Raw genomic sequence first — 19,794 nt, 5'->3', positions numbered from 1 at the left:
GCTCCTCTGGGTCTCTGTCTCCTGCGTGCAGCAGGGGAGGTGGTGGGGGAGTGGGGGCTGGAGCCTGCACTCGCATGTACAAACACACAAAGCATGAGTTTAAATTTAGATCCCGGCCTGACTCTGGGTGCTGTCCCAGCTCCTGAGGCAGCAGAAGGGCCCCTGCAGCTGTTCCCTCTTTAGCCAGCACATGGGGAGTTGGGTGAGTGCTTGGCGTGCCACTGGCTGGGCTGGGGGTGGGACAGGCTGCCCGGGCTGGGCTCTGTCTCCAACAGAGACGCGCCTGTGCCCCACGTCAGCTCTGTCCCCAGCTTCCCCACCTGCACTGGGAAGCAGCAGGGTTGCCCTGTGTGTTTGCTGAATCACATCATGCAGGGGGAGATGGAGAAGCCAGCTCTGGCCGGTTCCCAAGGACAGTTTCCCCATTCATCCCTTCATCCCCTTCTCTGCAGGATTTCACCTGCAGCTGGTGCACACTGATCACCTGTGCCCTGGACCGTGTGATACTGGGGCTGTAGGGTCTTCGAGGCTGGGTCCATTTCACTGGCTGGAGACCCCAGTCTCAGAGCTCCAGAGAATCACGATGAGTCCAAAAAGTGCTCAGGCTTGCTTTTCTGGAGGCACAGAGGAAACCCTTGGCTGGCACCAGTCACTTAAACCATCACTTGTTCAGCCTTACAGAGGTAAGTCCTGCATGCAGGGTATGGAGGATGTCTGGGGATGCAGGAATCCAACAAGCCTAGGCTGGATTGTGTCCTGCCAAGCCCTGCTGGGCTTGGGAAAGCCTGACTGGATAAATGGTATGGTAACCCTTGAGCTGAGGAGAGAGGTGGGTTATCAGCACCTTGCACAGCAGGGGACTGAGGCACCACATGTGTTATTCATGGGGGTTTTCCTGGAGTTTTCTAGACTGCAAACTAACTGCAGCCATCTAATTCCTTGCAGTAATGTCCCACAGCAAATGGCATCCCTGTTCTACAGATGTCACAGCTGTGTGACTGCCCCGTGCCCCACTCCACCTCGTGCATCCCAGGGTGCTGCTCCACCCATGGTGCTGTGCTGCCTTGCTCACAGCTCCCTCTCCTTGGCTTGGTGGGGTCATTCTACCTCAGAGGGAAATGCTTGCCAGGTGTGCAGCCAGCTGTGCTGGGGGCCAGAAAGGCGTGATTGTGGCACCCACGGAGGGGAGAGCAGCTCCTGCAGCTGCTCCAACCAGTTTTGATGGACTTCAGAGGAGGATGCCCTCGGTTGTAAAGGGGTTCATAGAATCACGGAATGGCTTGGGCTGGAAGGGACCTTATAGATTATCTCATCCCAACTCCCCTGTCATGGCCAAGGGCACTTCCCACTAGGGTTAAATTAGCAATCTGCCCCGTTCTACACCACTCTGTTGTGCTAATCAGAGTCAAATCATTTCTGCTGCAGGGTCCAGTCCCGTTTCCGGGCGAGGCAGATCCCTCTTCTCACTCAGCCGTCATTTTTCCCCTAAACCCTAAGTGCGAGCCAGGAGCCAAATTCCCGCTGCTGCCGGTGCAGAAAAGCCTGTCCAGGCACCGCAAGGCGGCGGGGCCCATCTAGCGGAGATCTCCAGGAGGAACATCTGCCTGGGACGCGCTGGGAACTCGAGGAGGAGGGCGCCCGGGGCTGTGCAGGGGATCCCCGCAGCCCCTCTGGGCTCACACACCCGCCGGGCCGGGAGCTGTTCGCACGGGGCCCCAAACCCCACCGAACCCGACCCGGCATGGCTCCAGCTCACACGGTACAGCGCTCTGCCCGACGGAGCCGCTCCCCACCTGATCGGCAGCGACAGCCTCCGTGCCCGTGACACCTCTTCAGAGCCATCCTCCTCTTCAGAGCCATCCTCCTCTTCAGAGCCATCCTCCTCTTCCTCGCACGCCTCCTGGGCCTGCGTGTGCCTCTCCCGCTCCATCGCCGCACTGGCACGGCCTTGGGAAGGGTCCCAAGGGTGATGGGCTGTGACGGGCGTCTGACTCCCGCAGGTGCATCTCCTGCAGCCGTGCCGTGCAGTGCCGTGCCGTGCCGTGCCGTGCCGAGCCGAGCCGAGCCGAGCCGTGCCGTGCCGTGCCGTGCCGTGCCGTGCCGTGCCGTGCCGAGCCGTGCCGTGCCGTGCCGAGCCGAGCCGTGCCGTGCCGTGCCGTGCCGTGCCGTGCCGTGCCGTGCCGTGCCGAGCCGTGCCGTGCCTAGCCTAGCCGTGCCGTGCCGTGCCGAGCCGTGCCGTGCCGTGCCGAGCCGTGCCGTGCCGTGCCGTGCCGTGCCGAGCCGAGCCGAGCCGAGCCGAGCCGAGCCGAGCCGAGCCGAGCCGAGCCGAGCCGAGCCAAAAACTGCCGTACGCCTCTCTCCGGCCCGTTCTGCCTCCTGTCCGCCGCCGCTGCCGGCCACGCTCCCGCCCGTCTCCGGCCCACCCCTCCGCCCCGCCATCGGCCCGGAGCTGCTGCGGTGCCGGGGCGGTTCCGTCCCCGTACGGCTCCGACTCGGCCCCGGGAGCGGAGCAGGCCCTCGGGCCGCCTTTGGGCGGGAGGTGACGGGGGCACTGCAAGCGCCGGTGCTTGCGGGTGCTCGCAGCTGCAGAGATGCTGGGAGAGCAGCCGGGCAGGCAGAGGTGCTGGGCTGGCCTCTGCACACCGTGCGTGCACATGGATCTGCACGCCTTTGGGGATGTGTGTGGGTGAATTTTTCCACTCAAGGACTGAGGGAATGATTAGCCGGAGGGGAGCAGGGTGAGGCTTTGGTGCTGTTGGTGTTCCTGTGAGGGCTGTGCCTTCATCTCTGTGTGTCACACACATGGGTACATTCATGTGTCTGTATGTCCACACACGTGTATATAGTCGTGTGTGCCCACTGGTGTCACCAGTGAATGGTTTGGGCACTCAAAGGTGCTGGCAAAAAAGCAGATTTAAATACCAATTTGTGAAAATACAGCTTAAGGGAGTGCAATTCACCCTGTTACTGACTACATGGGTGAAGTATGTGTAGGAAAACCAGATTGGAATCCATTTAGGATGATTTACATGGAGACGGAGGATGCAAAAGGGTCAGGGTGCAAAAAGATAAGGGTGCAAAAGGGTTTAGTAGCAGTCAGTCATGGACTGATTAAACAATTAAACATTCAATAGCGTTTGCTACATTTTAACAGTGGCTTAATAACAGACTCATGATAAAAACATTCAAAGCATAGTCGATTCACACACGTTCAGGGATGTGTACATCTGTACTGATCTGTGCAGGGGAATCTGCCAAAAATTCCCCTCAGGCTCAGTGAAATTTGTCACATCCCTCAACAATTCTCAACTGGTGGGGGCTGCACCTTGAGGAGCGTCGGGGGTGTGGGATTGGTAAGGGAACCAAAGAATGAAGACCAAATTAGCATTGATGGCAAAGGGATCAATAACCAATAGGAGATCAAATACTAAGAATTGTGTAACTTAAGACAAATGAACAAGAATTTCTTCGGGGTTTTGTATGTATAAATATGTGAAAAGTCTGGTAAAGAGGCATGTGTGACAGAATGAATTTCACTGCACAACCCAGGCATGTGTGGATGAAATAATTTCTGTTGCACATCCCAGCCAGAATAAAGTAATGCTTAAATTCTCTTTCCTGTCCATTCCAAGTTTCCATCCTGCCCATAACCCAGGCTGGGAACAGTGGTACCATTCTGCTCAAGTTCTAACTCAGGTAAATTATTTACCAAGGCTAACAGGTTATCCTGTTATCTTTTCTTCTCCACCTTGGTTGGTCACCAAGGCTCCTGTTACAGTCGGAATCATTCCCACCTTTACCATGCTCTGGATACAGTCAGGGACACTTTACCACCCAGCTGGGACAGTCAAGGTGATGCTTTAAGAACCTGTAAATGAAACAACACACACTTCTGAGATAATATTAGTACAGGAGGTAATACAAAAGCTGTTCTTTATAGGAGGTCTGCTGGAGCAGATATTTAAAAACGTCCACAAAAGCCCACCCCTCACAGAGCGAATACAGTTTTATGAGTTTAGAAAATTAGCATAACTGACTAGAATTCCCAATTAGAAGCACAGGTGATGAGGTGATGAGGTGATTCCCTCTTCTGGTTCCACCCTGTGATGGGTTGATGCTGACTAAATGCCAGCAGAAAAAAAAAACCAGAATCAGAGACCCAGTCCCAGACAGAACCACAGATCCAGTGACCCAGAACCACAGACTAAGTGACCTGGTACCACACAGACCTGGTACCACACACCCGGTACCAGAGACACACACCTGGTACCACAGGCCCGGTACCACAGACCCAGTACCACAGACGCAGGCCCGGTACCACAGACCCAGACCCAGTACCACAGGCCCGGTACCAAGGCCCGGTACCACAGACCCAGACCCAGTACCACACGCCCAGTACCAAGGCCCGGTACCAAGGCCCGGTACCAAAGCCTGGTACCAAGGCCCGGTACCAAGGCCCGGTACCAAGGCCCGGTACCAAGGCCCGGTACCAAGGCCCGGTACCAAGGCCCGGTACCACGGCCCGGTACCAAGGCCCGGTACCAAGGCCCGGTACCACGGCCCGGTCTCTCTCAGCCTCTCCCGCCGCCCTCTCCCGCTCGCTGCAGTTCCCCTCACGGCCGCCAGGGGCGCTGGTGGCTCCGGGCCGGGCGGCTGCGATGGTTCCCCCGCGCCGGCAGGGGGCGCTGTGGCCGCGTCTCCCTCAGGCAGCGATGGCGGCAGCGATGGCGGGAGCGATGGCGGGAGCGATGGCGGGAGCGATGGGGAAGGGGCTTCTTTACAAACCCGTGGGGCAGCGGGCCCGGTGCCCCTCTGCCCTCCGGATGGCGAGATGGGCTGTGCTAGGAACCTTGGGGCAGCAGCTGGAACGGCAGAGGCGGGCACACCCGGGGTGGCAAACAAAATGTAACAGAAACTCCGAGCTGTGCGGGAAGCTGCGGGGGTCAGGTAGACACTGGGTGCTGGATTAAAGTGTAGCAAAAAACCCCACAGCAATGGCAGAAAACAGCGCGGCTGGGCAGCGGCAAACAGGCTTGCACAAGCAGCTGCCACACGAAGCCGGGAGATGCTTCCTGTGGGAAGGGAGATGGGGTTGGGGTTCTCTTCCCAGTGTTGGGTGTTGGATCACATGGGAGAGGCTGGGTGTTGGAAAGGTCCCAGTTCTTGTGAGGAGTCTCACCCACAATAAGGGGAGGCAGTGCAGGACAAGAACTCCACAGCGGCAGCAAATACTCTGGGCAGCAACAGTCCAGCACCAAAACCTCACCTATCTCCACTCTGATCCCAAGAGAAAAGAGAGAGCACAAGAGAGCTGAGCTTACCCCTGATCCCCCAGCCAAAATCTCACAGTATCCCTGCCCTTCCCAAGGGAAACCCCCCATCTAAGAGACTGTAGCAAACTGCACCCTTCCCCCTTCCCAAGCCACTTTGTCCACATGTTCTGCCTCTCCTGAGTATCTGTGTCCCTGTTTGAGAGTCAGCCCAGGACACTCCGTGTCCCCATCTCTTAGGCAACAAATGGGAGAAAAATTCCATGAGAGAAAGAAAATAAAAAGGAAAAATCCTAACCTCCAACACTGGGGAAGAGGGACTTCTGTCAAGGCTTACTTTGAGCTTCTTTTTTTTTTTTTTTTTTTTTTTTTTTTTTTTTTTTTTTTTTTTTTTTTTAAGATGCAGCCATCTAAGCAAGCATGCCTTTAATGGTTGGTTTATACATTCACACAAGACATGAGTTTAATCATCAGTTTATTGCATAAGCACCAAATAAGTCATTGCTCACCTAGCAGCAGCAGAAAGCACATGAAGAAGCAAACATGTTTTTTTCAGCGTTATCACAGTATTATTTGTGCCCTTTCTGAATTCAGCTTTTGTTTGGAAAAAGGACTTGTAAACTAAACAGCAAAACATTTGCCTTTCCTAACAGCCTTTCCAACCCATAGTTTCCTCACAGACATGCTGCCTGCATTCTAGGCTGTGTTTGATTTGCTTCCTCAAAGAATGATGAGAAATGTTGTATTCACTCAGGCCAGATGCCCATATGCTTCAGTGCCCAGTCCCTCACACCACCCAGGAGCAGACACTCAGATAAATTTAAGGAGCAAGGTCACATTTCAGCATAGTTTTCTGTCTCTGTCAGCGGTCTGCACTCCCCACCTCCGTCAGTGACTATCCTCGTCATAAGGCAACATAATTCTACATGTCTTACACAGTGTTCATTAATTTTTGTATTTTCTCACTACAGCACTCCAATAAGAATGGGCAAAAAAATAAAGGGGAGGGAGGAGAAGAGAAAGGGAGGGGTGAAGGAGAACAGAGACAGATACAAAAAGAGTGAGAAACCTTAAATGTTGCTAAACCCTCTCAGGGCAACAAAACCTTGAGTCAGGATTATGAAAGTAAATCAAGGCTGAAACTCCATCTGTAGTGGCCTGTTGCTAAGCCTTGTTTTTATTAAGTTACAAGCTGTGAGTTCTCTGTTGGCATTGCAGCGGTGTGAAGACCTCCAGAGTTAGCAGTAGCCAGTAGCCACTATATTAATAATATACTGCTTTTAATTCCCCACACCCATCCATTTCCCTGGCCTCCTCTCCAAACGCTGTCATTTTCCACCTCTGGTGATCCTGAGGAAACGATCAACACCCGTGGAGCAATTTAGCAGCCCTTGACAAAGGAACTCAGGTTTCTGCCCCGGCAATGATTTTTCCAGCCGTACCTGAAAAAACAAATACAATATGTAATTTGAGGAGTTTGATTATGATTGAATCAGTTATGAAAACAGACTTGATTATCTTTGAGAGTCTCAGGTGAAGACTCTCAAAGATACCTCTGGAAGACACAAATAAATGAAAATTATGATGAGCTCAATCTAAGCAAGCTGGGGGAAAGGAAAGAGAACAAAAAGGAGAGCTTTGGGAGCAGAGGGAAATTTAGGGAATTAGAGCAGGTGCTGCAAGACAGGATTCCTATCTTCTCCTTTCACCTTTAGGAGAAGGACTGTGCTGAACTCCACCAAACCCAGCTTCCCATCCATTGACCCCCCTGTCTCCCTCAGTCAATAGCAGGACTGTCTTTGATCTCCTCTGCCCTCTCCTCCCCAGTGTCCACTGCAAATATCCTTACCAAGGAGTGAGGCCACGAGCCTCCTGAGCAATCTTCTTGGCACACCGAATATCATCCTCAAGATTGTCATCTTGAAGTTCTGTAGAGAAGGGAGAAAAGATCAGTGTGGAGCAAAGCAGGGCAGAGGAAGAGCAGGGACAGATTGGCAGAAGGGAAGGAAGGGTAGGTGGGACACTGAGAAGATGGATGAATAGAAGGACAGGTAGAAATGCCCAGAGCAGCTGCTCAGAAGGTGTCATGGACAGAGCAGGTGCTTTCATGGAATGAACAAAGAAAGGTTCTTTGTTCTGTCCTACCACTTACTTGAGCAGCTGATGTGGCAGGCATTCTTGGATCCAGGGGTCCTGCCATCATTGCACCAGTACATGCTGTTGATCTGAAAGATGCCGTAGTCCCTGCTTGGACCATTGTCATTATAGGCTTTCGTGTTATAATCACTCTCGTGTTTCACCAGGCACATCCCTGCAGGAGGAAGAGAGATCCCAGAGCAGAACATTAAGGTATGCTGAGGGTAAATAAGAGGAAAGATATGAAAGTATCCAGGATGAAGTGCTGGACATTAATTAAACTGGTGACATCTTAACCTTGAGAATTGGATGGGTAAAGTCTTGGAAGGACAAAGCTCTAGATGGGTATTTGCTGTGTGAACTATATAAGGGAGCAAGGAAGAGGATGGGGAAAAGATGAAGTCAAAGAAATGGAGGGACAGAATAGTACTGCTGGAAGATCAAAAAGAAGCTGAGAGGGCCAAAGGTGGTACAGGCAGAGAAGGGCTATGGCAGCTCATTATACTCACAATCAGCAACAGTTGTGCCCACAAAGCCCTCAAAGCCATTCCGACGTAGCATCTTCACCATCTCACATCTGGGAATTGTTTTTCCCTGGGTGCCTGGCAGAGCCAGGCCAAGGAAAACAAGAAGAAAGCCAAGGAATAGCATTGACTTTCTCATCTCGCAGTCCACAGCAAGATGTGCCAAAGCAATTGAGCTGTCTGTCTGCCAGGACTGCTTGGCAATGCCAGCCTTTTATTCCTGCTCCCAGGAGGAGGATCAGCTGGTTAAGCAAGCATATCTGGGAAGTCTGGGCGGTCTTTACGGTAACAAGCCAATAAGAAAGTGGGCCAAACTCCAAAACAAATTCCTGGAAGGTGCCAGTTCCTATTTCACTGGTCCTTCAAGGCTGGGGTGTATGTTTTCCACAGACAATACAGCAATCCTCAGTTGGGTATTATCCCAAATATCGTGGATCAAAGGCTGTAGTTCCCTTGTGTGAGTGTCATGGTTTAACCCCAGCAGTCTGATAAGCCACTCAATCTCTCTCACCCTAGTGGAATGGGAAAGATAAAAGTTAGAAAAGTTGTGGGTTGAGATAGAGACAGATTAATAAGGAAAGAAAAAGCCACACATACAAGAAAAAGCAAAATAAAGAGGTAACACTCTCCTTCCCGTCGGTGGAAAGATGTTCAGCCACCTCCAGGAAGCCAGGCTCTACCACATTAACAGTGGTTTGGGAATACAAACACCACCACTGCAAACATCCCCCTCCTTCCTTCTTCCTTCAGGTTTGTACTTCGAGGACACTCCATGTGATCTGGGATATGCTGTGGTCAGTGGGGGTCAGCTGTCTTGGCTACATCCCCCGTGATGGTTTAAGAATAACATTCCCCAATTTAATATTTGCATTAAAAAGACTACAAACTGCTCCCCTCACCGTCTCTGATCTCAGGCTGAGATAAAAAGAATTTATTTGGAATGGCAATGAGTTAAGAATCGACTATGAAAAATGTCCTTTAATAGAATCTCCTTGGAGGAGGTGAAGGAGGTGAAGGAGTAGCCAGCTTTATGGTCTTAATTCATCTTCCTTCTATCCCTTGTAGAATATTTCTGAACAATCAATTACATACGATACAAAGAAACCTGATTTATTATGTTTTTGTTTACATGGACTATATATTACAAGCCATAGCACATCACTGGACATTAACTACCTCAAGATGGCTGCCTTTGACATCAGTTTTCTTTCTCCTACTGCATGCATCAAAAAGCTCAAGAAAATAAGGACAAGAAAAAATCTTGAAAGGTAAAAATTAAAAGAAGCAATGGTTAAAAAAGACATAAAGCTAAGAAGATATGGCACATCTGAGTAGCAGGAGTCTCTCATGGTGGCATGTCTGATGAAGAAATAGCAAAAGCGACTGTGCTGGGTGTGGCTGCGGTAATTTCCCTCCCAGTGGCTGGCATGGGGCGGTATTTTGGATTTCTGCTGAATGTAGGGATGATAATGGAGATGTTCTTGTTATTGCTGAGCAGGGGTCACACAGAGCCAAGGCTTTTCTGCTTTTCACACTGCCAGGCTGCCGAGGGGTGCATGGGAAGCTGGGAGGAGACAGAGCTGGGACAGATGACCCCAAGGGATCAAAGACGTGTTCCAGAGTGTGGGACGCTCAGTGGAACAAGTGGGGGGCAGAAGGAAGGAGGAGAGGGATGCTTGGAGTGATGTGTTTGTCTTCCCAAGTCACTGTTAGGTGCCATGGAACCCTGCTGTCTATGGGATGGCTGAACCCCTGCCTGCCCACGGGAAACAGGGAGTGAATTCCTGGTTTTGCTGTGTTTGCATGTGTGGTTTTTGCTTTCCATATTAAACTGTTTTTATCCCAACTCGTGAATTTTCCAGCTTTAATCCTTCTGATTCTCTTCCTGATCCTTCTGGAAAGAGAGTGAGGGAGCGGCTGTGTGGGGCTTGGCAGTTGGCTAAACCACAACATTGGCTGACAAACTCAGGATGCAGGAATTATATTCCCTCTTCATGTTTTCAGGTTTCTCAATCCTTGAAAGGGTCTTCTATGGTTTATTTCCTCCTCTAGCTCCAAAGCAAGCTCTTTATCCTTTCAAGCTAACAATGCTGCCATACAGCTTTGAAGAAGGAAGGATTAAGGGTGAACAGAGTATTTTGGGGACAGGGCTGTGGATGAGGTGTTGAATAGAAGAGGTTCTTTTTCTTCTTTAGCAGTCATAGAGGACATTGACAGGAGAAATCATTTCATTGGCTTCTTTATGTATTATTATGCCAACTGACATCACACTAAGTTGGAGGAAATTGTGCAAAGGCTTCACCTTTGCCGTGAATTCCAGAGGAGAAAGGAGTCCATGCCTCTACAACCCTCTAGCTCAGTGAGCTGTTTATTTGGGTCCTCTTGTTGGAAATTATAACAAGTTTAAAATGTTTTGTATAACTTTTGTCATGGGCTTTGTTTGCCTTTGCCCAAGTGGAAAGGAATTGAAGTTTCTTTTCAAAGGACTGTTTCACCACTCCAGGCCTGATGAGCTAACATTTCAACAGACTGGGGTGGCACAGAAGATACACAAACGATAACGACTATCAACGACCATTAACAACCACCAACTCCAAACATCACCCCTGGCATGGCCAGAGACACCTGATCTGGGAAAAGACAGACAAGAGATAGATAAGAATGACCTAATTAGCATCGGAGGCAAAGAGATTTGTAACCAATAAGAAACCAAATACTAAGAACTGTGTAACTTGGAACCAGTGAACATTGAACCAAAATATCTTCATCGGTTTTGACTGTAAAAAGTTTGTGAAAAATCTGGTAAAATTCATGTGTCATGGAATTATTTTCTCTGCATAACCTGGACTATGTGGATTAAATTATTTCTGTTGCACATCCTGGCCAGAATGAAGTAATGCACTGCTTGTCTAACACTAAAAATGTTGTTGGAGACTTCGTTTTTCCCGCAGTTTCAGTGAGGACTGTGGTTTATTCTAGGCAAGTTTTTACTGTTTCTGGGAAAGGGATCTCCTTTACTAGGGCACTTTTAGAACATGTTGCCTGGAGACAGTTCATTTAGTGGAAAACTTCAGTGCTCATCTTAGCAATTGAGTAAATGGTTCTGAAATGAATGACAGGTATTATAAAATTTGTAAATAATGGTGAAATATGTATTTGTTATTTTATTTACCCTTGAACAGTCCAGAATTTGTTTCAAAGACCCACTTTGTATAGAAGGTTGGACTTTTTAAACAAAGTTTTGCACAACTTTGTGACTTGAGCTTCAACCGTCAGATGAGATTTAAACTTGAAATCTTTTAGGAAATGAAAAAAAAAAAGAGCTTCACATTTCCAACAATAGCTTTCCTACATTATTTGAAGGAACAGTGGGAATTCTTTGGGAAAAGGTAACACCTGAATAGCTTTCAGTTGCAGCAGGGTTTACTGCTCAGATGCTCATTCTGTGCCATAGTTTGAAGTTGGTTTCCTCACTAGTCCCTGGTGCTTCCATGTAGGATTGCTTTACTTATCTGATTCATAAGGGGTGTGACAGTTACACTTGTGAGAGCTTTTGCTGCCAGGGGCTTCCCCAGCATCTCAGACTTGAAGCTCAGCAGAGCAGAGTGACCTACTTCCATATATTGGTCATGTGGAAGAATATTTGTTCTCTGAGCTGATTTTCTTTTTGCATGGGAGTACTAAAAATGTTATTACTCACTTAAAAGTTCTGCCTTTTTTTAATTTGAGGGGAGGAACTGGGGAAAAAGAGGGGAACTGGGTTGAGAGGAAGAATGAAGATAACGCCATAAATAAAATTGTTACCAGATGATAAATGGCCTACACCTGGTGAGCTAACACAAAGCTCGTTCTCCAAAATGACAGGCCTGTGAAACCACACAATGCCCATTGTGTAAGGAGAACTGGAAATTCTCCAGTCTCAGTGTCCTGCCAGCTCAGCCAGGGCAACTGGAACATTGGGGTCTACGGCCACCAGGGACCACCAGAAAGACCCCCAGACAGAAGAATGCATGCACAAAGGGGAGGGGAAATATGTTAACAATTTCAGGGAAATTATTATTATGTGTATGTTTAGTCCGGGACAATCAATGAATATGTATATAAAATACAGTATAGAAACAGAAACTTTCCTGTACTCAGCACACACGGCTTTGGGAGGAGCTATCCCCTCTGCATCCAGCTGAATAAAGAACGCCTGCTTCTTAATGCTACATTGGTGTTAAGGAGTTTTGTTATTTTACTGAATTTTTGATAACAAGAAAATTAAATCCCTGTCCTGAATTGTCTTAAGTGACAAGAAACCAGAAGGAGGTTGCTACAAAGGGTTTGCAGAGAATTCCTAGCTAAAAGTCATTTGTCATAAGTCTGATGAAGAGCAGCTGAAGGAGCTGGGGGTTCTCAGTCTGGAGGAAAGGGGGTTCGGGGGGACTTTGTGGCTCTGCACAACTCCCTGACAAGAGGGGACAGCAAGAAGGTTCAGGCTCTGCTCCCAGGGAACAGGGACAGGAGGAGAGGGAACAGCCTCAGGATGTGCCAGGGCACATTCAGGTTGAACATTAGGAAGAATTTCTTCACTGAAAGGGTGGTCAGGCCTTGACAGGGGCTGCCCAGGGAGGTGGTGGAGTCCCCATCCTATACCTGATTTACTGCTTACAGTTCTACTGATCAAACAAAGGTTGAAGTACAATTCCCAGGGCTTATGGCTTTATTTATTTTAGTCAGTAGTGTTAGGCTCTGGCACAAATTAGTCTCTGACTACACACCCAGTCAAGGAGTAGAGGTTTCCATGCATTCAGCCATTGTCTTGAATCCTGGACTTGTGGCTTCCACTCTGTTTCTGACATATATACCACTGTGTCAGGGGTTTAGAAGAGATGGGTTGGAAACAACTGATCATAGAATCATAGAACCATGGAACCTCTGACATGGAAGGGACCTCTACTCCTCTTCTGTCCTGCCTATCCCTCCAGAAGGGCCTGTAATTGTCCAGAAGAAACTGGTGAGGAACGTTTGGTAAAAAACCTTCTCCTTCTGAGTGAAGAACCTTCTGGGTGAAGAACCAGAACCCGAACGTGTTCAGGTACTGGAACAGGTTCCCCAGTGAATGGGCTACAGCTCCAAGCCAGCTGTCAGACACACAGTGTGGTTGTTGGGGTGCTCCTGTGCAGGGCCAGGAGTTGCAGCATCTGGACTCAATGATCCACGTGGGTCCCTTCCAGCTCAGCAGATTCTGTGATTCACCCAGAAGGTTTTTCACCCAGAAGGTTCTTTACCCAAATGGTTCTTCCCTCAGAGGGTGGTTGGGCACTAGAACAGGCTTCCCAGAGAACTGGTCACAGCACTGAGCCAGATGTCAGACACTTGGTGTGGTTGTTGGAGCTGTCCTGTGTAGGGCCAGGAGTTAGACGTGATGATCCTTATGGGTCCCTTTCAACAGGGGGAATTAAATTGTACTATAATTCCTAATATTTACCTAAAACTCACCTCACACAGTCCCACATACATCCTCTAAAATCAACAATGGGCTGCCACATCATTTCCCCCATTTCCCTTCTTCCCCCTGCCCTTCCTTCTTTTGTGTTTTCTTCTTTATTTATCTTGGCCCTTGGTTGAGGCTTTCTGGTTTTCCATCTTTCCATGAACCTTCACTCGGTAGATGCAGGTATACCATGGGTTTCCCCAGTTGCTCTTCACAATAAGTTTGACTTGTGAAAAGGCTCTGGGGAGCAGCATGTTCTGTGAAGAGGGAAAAGGAGAGTCTTAAAAGCAACAGCAAAATCAACATGTCTTACCCTGCCAGCCCTGTTTCTGCCTAGGAACAAGCTCACAAAAGTAGTTGGGAGAAGCAATAGAGATCTGAAGCTCACTGCTGGTACTAGAGCTGCTGGGGAGGCTGGGGGCAAGGGAAGGCACTTGGCATCCTCTGCATGCTGGCCCAGCTGGGGCTGTGCCTCCTTCCCTCTGCCCCCTGCTCTGTGCTGACAGAGGGGCTGGGGACCTGCTCCTGTGCATGGGGCTGGGGACATGCTGCTGTGCATGGGACTGGGGACATGTTTCTGTGCAAGAGGCTGGTGTGTCACCCCATCGGTGTGTCACCCCACTGGTGTGTCACCCCACTGAGCCCCTGCCATCCCCTCTGCCTGCCTTCCTCCTGACAGACTGAGCGCAACAGGAGAGAAGGGGCATGCTGTGCTGGGTGACACTGTCCAGCTTGTCAGCAGGGCACAGAGTGGAACAGCAGCAATGCCTGATGGCTTGTGCCACCACTTGTCCCCATTTCTCCGTGGCACAAGATCTGTTTGTTGTTTGGGTGGTGTGGCTGCATTTGCATCTGGTTTTTCTGAAGGCAGTGGCTGCAGCCAGGGATCTTTCAGGATCTATGTTGCCAGAGGCCTGGCCCTGTCCTTTGGCTACCACAACTACCTGCTACTCAGCCCTCCAAGCCCCACTAGGTCTCTTTCAGCAGCAATCCAGGACCCTCTACCCAGGGAGGAGACATTCACACCTTCCCTGCCACAGACTTGTGAGCAAACCTGTTTTGCTCCCTGGCATCTGGCCCCCATTTGTAGAACATACCTTCAGAGGGAAAGTCTGCATGGGATCTTTTTCCACATTGTAGCTGAATGTGCCCAGGAGAGTTTCCTCTTCTCTGTCTGCATCCACTCCCTTGGGAGCAAAGCACAAGGAGAGCAAATCGGGCTCATCCCAGCAAAGAGGGAATGTACAGACTGGATCAGCCCTCTAATGTACCCAGTCTCTCCCAGGGCTCTGGCAGTAGTCTGGCATTTGTTAGGGCACAGCTCAGTCTCTGCCTTGAGTTTTGGTCAAGAACCCTTAGGTACTTGGCCAGAATGAGTCTTAAGGATGGAGATATCTTGAGCCCTTGAAGTGTCATGCTGAGCATGGCAGTGCTCAGGAGAGTGCAGGACACAAAGCTCAGAGGATGCACAAATGCAAGCAAGACCTTGCCCTGACCTCCCCCTAGGGCCAGAGCCCCAGCAGAGGTTTCCAGCAGACTTACAAAGACAGCAATGTCTTTGGGAGCACTGTTGATGGTCCCACTTGGAGAGGCTTCTTTGGTGATGTGCTGCACTGTGATGGCAGTCAGGTAGACTCGCGCTGGCAACCTGATGACAACCTGGCCCTGATGCCCTTTGAAAGCCCAGCAGTTTCCTGGGTAAACATTTGGCTGCAACAGAACACAAGAGCAATGGCACGTGGGCCAGCACAACCACCCATGCAGCTTGAAGTGTTGGGGCTCACATGTCTGTGGGCTCCATTTCAGCCTGAAAATAAGGGGCACGTGAGGAAATGGATATAAGCAGAAGGACTTCCCTGCCTGCCAAAGTGGGCTCAGCATGGCAGAAGAGAGAATTCTGGTTAAGAAACCATTTTAGTCAGGGACAAGCAGAAACACTTCTGCCCAGGGACTCTATAGGGCATCCCCCCTCCTCCTGCCTCCCACCCTGGAAAGCAGTTCTTAGGGCTGACAGAGGAGACAGGGTCACCAGGTAGAGAGAAATCCTTTCACCCAGCTGTGGCCAAGGACTGTGGGCAGAATGCAGCAGTACAGCTCCGTTTGGCTCCACGCCCCTCCAGAGAGGAACCACTGCTTCTCAGCAAGCCCAGCCCTGTGTTCCACCTTTGGTTTCAGGAGTCCAGTCTAAAGTGTGGGCTTGGTCAGTACCACTGGGCTGAGGGGAGAGCCCCCAAGAATGGTTCCCAAATTCACAGGAGGGAAGAAAACAGATGATTTCTCCCAAGATACCTGCAGAATGGTATCAGGAGGGCTGGTAGTCCAGAAGAGGCGTAAAATCCTGCAGAGAAAACTCTCGTTGCAGTCGTAGGTCTGGGAAGTTCTTTGTGTGTCAATGGTGGCTCCTGTAAGGAAGGGAGGGCAAATGGCTGCAAGCAGCTACAGACTGGCAGGGCTTGGTGCTCAGACACCATTTCTGATGCCACTGGCCAGCTCCATGTCCACCTGCCCTGTCTGCACCACCCTGCCCTGGGGGTGCCCAGCAGCAAAGGGCAATGACAGCAGCCGCATGCCTGGTGACTGCCTCTCCCACAGGGCTAAGAGTGCTGGCAGGAAGCAAAGGACAAGCCAGCCATTCAGTGGAGGGAAAGAGAGCCCCTCCATCCACACAGGAATGTGTGTGGGAGCAACCCCAGTCATCCTTGTGGAGGCTGTGGACAGGACACAGACAAGCACAAGGCAAGGAGACCGGGCTGCTTGTGTCCTTACCGGAGCTCTTAAGGGCCCAGTCCATCTTGACACAGGATTCCAAAGCCATCTGGGCAAATTCATGGGAAAGCCATGGGCAAACACAGGAAAGGACCACATCAATGGACAGTTCAGCACGCTGCCATCACCCACAGAGGCAGAGCTCGGTGCCAGCCATGCATGGCAAGCCATGCCCACAGAGCTGGAGACTCTGTGCTGCTGACAGGAGCACGAGGACTAGGGCGTCTGTGGCCACAACATTCTGACCCCACCAACAATACCAAGGAGAGCTTTCTTGGGCATTCTGCCCAGTTGAGCCTCTTTTCCCAAAATGGCAGGGTCACCTTCAAACTACTGATCTCTGCCCTCAGCTGAGCGACCTCTTCCAGGAGATTCTGCAGTTTTTGGGTTTCAGTGAAGGTGTGTGAATTCCTGCAGGAACAGAAAAGCAGAGCTTGTCAAAGCACCCATTCCCTCTGTGAAGCACCTGAGCTCAGGGAGAGACACACAAGCTTTTCCTGCTTTGCCAGTGTTTCTTTCCAGCCCAAGCTGAGCAAAAGGCAAAGGCAGGACAGAAGTACAAGAGCCTTCGTTGTTTGGAACTGAGCACAGGTAGCACAAGGTCAGCTGACAGTTCTGCACAGACACTGTTCCAGTTCAGGAAATCTCTCTTACCAGAGGGTTTTCAGTCCTGCTGAAAATACACTTGGCAGCTCCTGAAAAAGAAAATTCTCGTTTAGAACATCTACTGCCAGAGCCTCTGTGGCTTCCCAGGGCTGACTACACGATCTGCTTCTTCTTTGGGTCGTGCTGTGTAGAAGCAGAAGAGCCTCAGATTTATCCAGCACTGTCAGCAACATTCCCAGGAGGTGCCTGTCCCACAGCAGTCACTAACCTCCATGAGTCCCTTTGTCCAGGGTGAGCATCCTGGCAGGGCAGTCCCGCAGAAAACAGCAGCTGCAATTCACATCACCGAGACAGTTACAGGGCTGGGGTTTGCAGAAAACCCCCAGGGCCCATTGTCTGCTCCCTGCTGCCTTGGGGGCCAGCTTAGCTGAGGAGTGTGGAATGTGGGGTGCAGAGATGGGATGTGCCTCTGGCTGTGCCTCTGGCCATCAGCCCAGGCTTCAGAGGACATCACAGCATGACCTGCAGTTGTGCTTGTTGCCCCAGGTGTACTCCGTGTTTTCCCTCACTTCAGTCAGCACCAAGACCAGGCTGTATGGGCTAGGAGAGGAACCTCCCCATGCAGCCCCTTGCACAGCCCCTCACCTCTGGGCACCCCTCACCCAGTTCAGCTTGGGAAACACCTGTGCCCTTCTGTCTCAACCTTGCAGCAAGCCATTCAGTCCCGTGGCCAGAGCAGCAGCATGGCTGTGAGACTGCCTGGGAGGTGGTTTCACCTGGTGGTCCCAAAGCCAGCCAGTCCAGGGCACACTCAGGAAGCCCTTGGGCCACAGGAGTTTCCACACATAACAGCCCCGAAGGAAAGCTGGTATCCAGCACAGCCAGGCTCTCACTCTCAGTTGTTTGCTCATGAAAACTCACCAAGAGCCACTGAGAGCAACACGATGAAGACTTGAAAGCTCTTCTTCAGTGGGACCATCTTTTGCCTGAAAGAGAGGGAGTCCTGGGGCTATCGATTACCCAAGCCTTGGGCAAACCCCTTCAGAGCAAGGAAGCACAGGAGCTCGGTCTGACTGGCTCCACAGCTCTCCCACACCTGCATGGTCTCTTGCCACAGCTGGGGAAAACCCTTCCCCTGCAGATGCTTGGCTCTCCCCTGAGTGCTTGGCTGCACAGCAGTTTGTCCTTCTGCAGCCAAAGCCAGAGGCTCTGGCTCTGCTGTGCCAGTGGCACTGCCAAGGAGCTTTGCTTTTGGCTCTGCCTGAGATTGGCCAAAGCACAAGCAGTGCTCAAGCTTCATCATCCAAGTGAGAGACCTGGGCTGCTGGTTAGGGAGCACTCTCTGTTGTCCCTCTTGCTTGCAGTGGCCCTCAGACATTCCCATCCTGCCCCCTGTCCACAGCAGAAACAAGTAGTGTGTACTCTGTGGGAATGGCATGGGCTCAGAAAATTTCTCCCCAGAGAGACAAAGGCACCTGCCAGTTGCCAAATAAGCCCGAAGATGTCCCTTGGAAAAGAAACCAGAGAAAAGTTATGCCTGTCTCTTGAGTCTCTTCTCCAGCTGGGACTCACCCCACAGAGAGGGGTTCACACATCACAGGGCTGTTCTTCAGAAAACCTGTCAGCTTCCCCTGCTGCTCCAACCCCACTGACCCTGTCACGCCACATCCATCCCACTGTTCCAACCTGACACCCCGGGCAGGAGCAGCCCCCTTCCTACCGGCTCATCGGGCTGAGCTCCACAGTCACCTCTGCCAGTGGTTTGGAAGACTGATAATGGCTTGTCTGGTGAGCCTTTCTCCTCCTCACCCCTCCACGCCCAGCTCTACCTTCTCAGCTGCAGCAGGGGTGATGTCAGCCCAGACTGACAGCCACACAGCCACTCCGGGTTCTGTCCCCGTGCCACAGGGCTGTGCAGGCAGTTGCTGTGACCTCACAGCCGTGGTGGCTCTGCTCTCACAATTGGGGTGCCCAGGGTGACAGCCACACGGGACCTGTGGGTCGGCAAACCCGTGTGGGTTTGCAAAAGGCAGTGCTGGAGGTCTGCCTTAAGGTTACATGGTTCACCTCACCACCTAACTAGTAAGTTTTATATAAACAATCAAAGGATGCTTGCAGAGGGCCAGGAATCAGAGAATCATCCTGCAGTTACAGCACGGTTTGGATTGGAAGGATGCTGCAGGGCTACACATGTCTGAATTCTGGGGGTTGTTACAGTTCAGCCTCAGCACCACCAGTGCTGCCAGGGACTTGTTCCCTGGGCTGGCACATGAAGGGAGGCTGCCCCTGAGGCCATGAGCTGGGGCCTGTTCACCTTACAGTAACAGAACCACACACCCTGGAATGTGTGAAGCCCAGTTTCTCACAGCTTTGTGTGTGAAAGACAGACTTTTGGTGCCCAGTGACTAACTCAGAGGTGATTTTCTGGTTAGAGCAACCATACCTTTCCTATCAGTTTCTATTATCTATAAAAGTTTATTGCTGTTGTCATTGCTGGACAGAAGTATTAACTTGAGCTTGTTTCCGCTACCCAATTGTTCCCGCTACACTACCAGGTTGTGGGAAATTTATTATCTCCAGATCTTCTAACTTCTGCCAAATTGGCTCTGATCATAGTGCCTAAATAATTACCAGAGAGAGTGAATGCACAAATAATGTCATTGCATTAATCTTGTTTCTTGCCCCAATAAAACATCCTTAACATCTCATTTCTTCTCCTTTCCTCCTCCCAGCTTACCCTCAGTTGCATTGAACAGTTTTTCCCTTCTGGTTTACAGCCTGGGCAATATCAACCTGCTCAGACCTTGCGTGTGCAAGATCCAATTTGTTCTCCAAGAACAGGGAACCACAAAGACTTGCAAGTTACTGTAACCTGCTCCGAAAGGGATTGTGTTGATGGAAGGCAAAGACAGCCCCTGGTACCCTCAGCCCTGACTGATGGCTCACATGGTGCTGCTGTAAGGGAAGCCAAGAAGGGCAAGAAAAGGAGATGTGCAGGAGGGCAAGCTGGCAA

General features: G+C 50.7%; 2 protein-coding genes across 4 annotated transcripts; both read right to left on the bottom strand.

The window, feature by feature from the left end:
- Window positions 1-5,728: 5,728 nt before the first annotated feature.
- Window positions 5,729-8,144, bottom strand: LYZ (lysozyme). Its single transcript, XM_063418314.1, has 4 exons — window positions 7,916-8,144; window positions 7,423-7,581; window positions 7,120-7,198; window positions 5,729-6,712 (listed from the first exon to the last, which is right to left on the bottom strand). Exons 1-4 carry the CDS (start codon window positions 8,067-8,069, stop codon window positions 6,652-6,654), a joined length of 453 nt encoding a protein of 150 aa, XP_063274384.1. The 5' UTR covers window positions 8,070-8,144; the 3' UTR covers window positions 5,729-6,651.
- A 4,012-nt stretch (window positions 8,145-12,156) lies between these two features.
- Window positions 12,157-18,547, bottom strand: LOC134561409 (sperm-associated antigen 4 protein-like). Of its 3 annotated transcripts, none has more exons than XR_010082906.1 (10): window positions 17,703-18,547; window positions 17,050-17,111; window positions 16,830-16,870; window positions 16,436-16,586; window positions 16,176-16,224; window positions 15,699-15,811; window positions 14,952-15,119; window positions 14,507-14,596; window positions 13,415-13,666; window positions 12,157-12,906 (listed from the first exon to the last, which is right to left on the bottom strand). XR_010082906.1 is itself a non-coding variant. In XM_063418373.1 (10 exons), exons 2-10 carry the CDS (start codon window positions 17,758-17,760, stop codon window positions 13,520-13,522), a joined length of 879 nt encoding a protein of 292 aa, XP_063274443.1. In that variant the 5' UTR covers window positions 17,761-17,767; window positions 17,878-18,546; the 3' UTR covers window positions 12,157-13,519. The 3 variants fall into 3 exon arrangements, 2 of the variants coding, with proteins under 2 accessions (XP_063274443.1, XP_063274444.1); XM_063418373.1 differs by having other exon boundaries at window positions 12,157-13,666; window positions 17,703-17,767; window positions 17,878-18,546; XM_063418374.1 differs by having other exon boundaries at window positions 12,157-13,666; window positions 16,499-16,586; window positions 17,703-18,542.
- Window positions 18,548-19,794: the final 1,247 nt, after the last annotated feature.

The sequence above is a fragment of the Prinia subflava genome, chromosome 23 (assembly GCF_021018805.1).
Source record: "Prinia subflava isolate CZ2003 ecotype Zambia chromosome 23, Cam_Psub_1.2, whole genome shotgun sequence".
NCBI lineage: Eukaryota > Metazoa > Chordata > Aves > Passeriformes > Cisticolidae > Prinia > Prinia subflava.
Note: the sequence above shows the minus strand (reverse complement) of the source record. Positions and strands in the feature narration are given on the sequence as shown.

What these genes read in the sequence shown, in the direction of transcription:
- LOC134561409 (XM_063418373.1), bottom strand. Translation starts at nt 17,760, where the DNA reads ATGGTCCCACTGAAGAAGAGCTTTCAAGTCTTCATCGTGTTGCTCTCA. An exon ending in GTTGCTCTCAGTGGCTCTTG is followed by an intron (nt 17,112 to 17,702) that starts GTGAGTTTTCAT and finishes TGTGAATTGCAG; the next exon opens with CTGCTGTTTTCTGCGGGACT. An exon ending in CTGGGCCCTTAAGAGCTCCG is followed by an intron (nt 15,812 to 16,175) that starts GTAAGGACACAA and finishes CCTTCCTTACAG; the next exon opens with GAGCCACCATTGACACACAA.
- LYZ (XM_063418314.1), bottom strand. Translation starts at nt 8,069, where the DNA reads ATGAGAAAGTCAATGCTATTCCTTGGCTTTCTTCTTGTTTTCCTTGGC. An exon ending in GGGCACAACTGTTGCTGATT is followed by an intron (nt 7,582 to 7,915) that starts GTGAGTATAATG and finishes TTCCTCCTGCAG; the next exon opens with GGATGTGCCTGGTGAAACAC. An exon ending in CTGCCACATCAGCTGCTCAA is followed by an intron (nt 7,199 to 7,422) that starts GTAAGTGGTAGG and finishes CCTTCTCTACAG; the next exon opens with AACTTCAAGATGACAATCTT.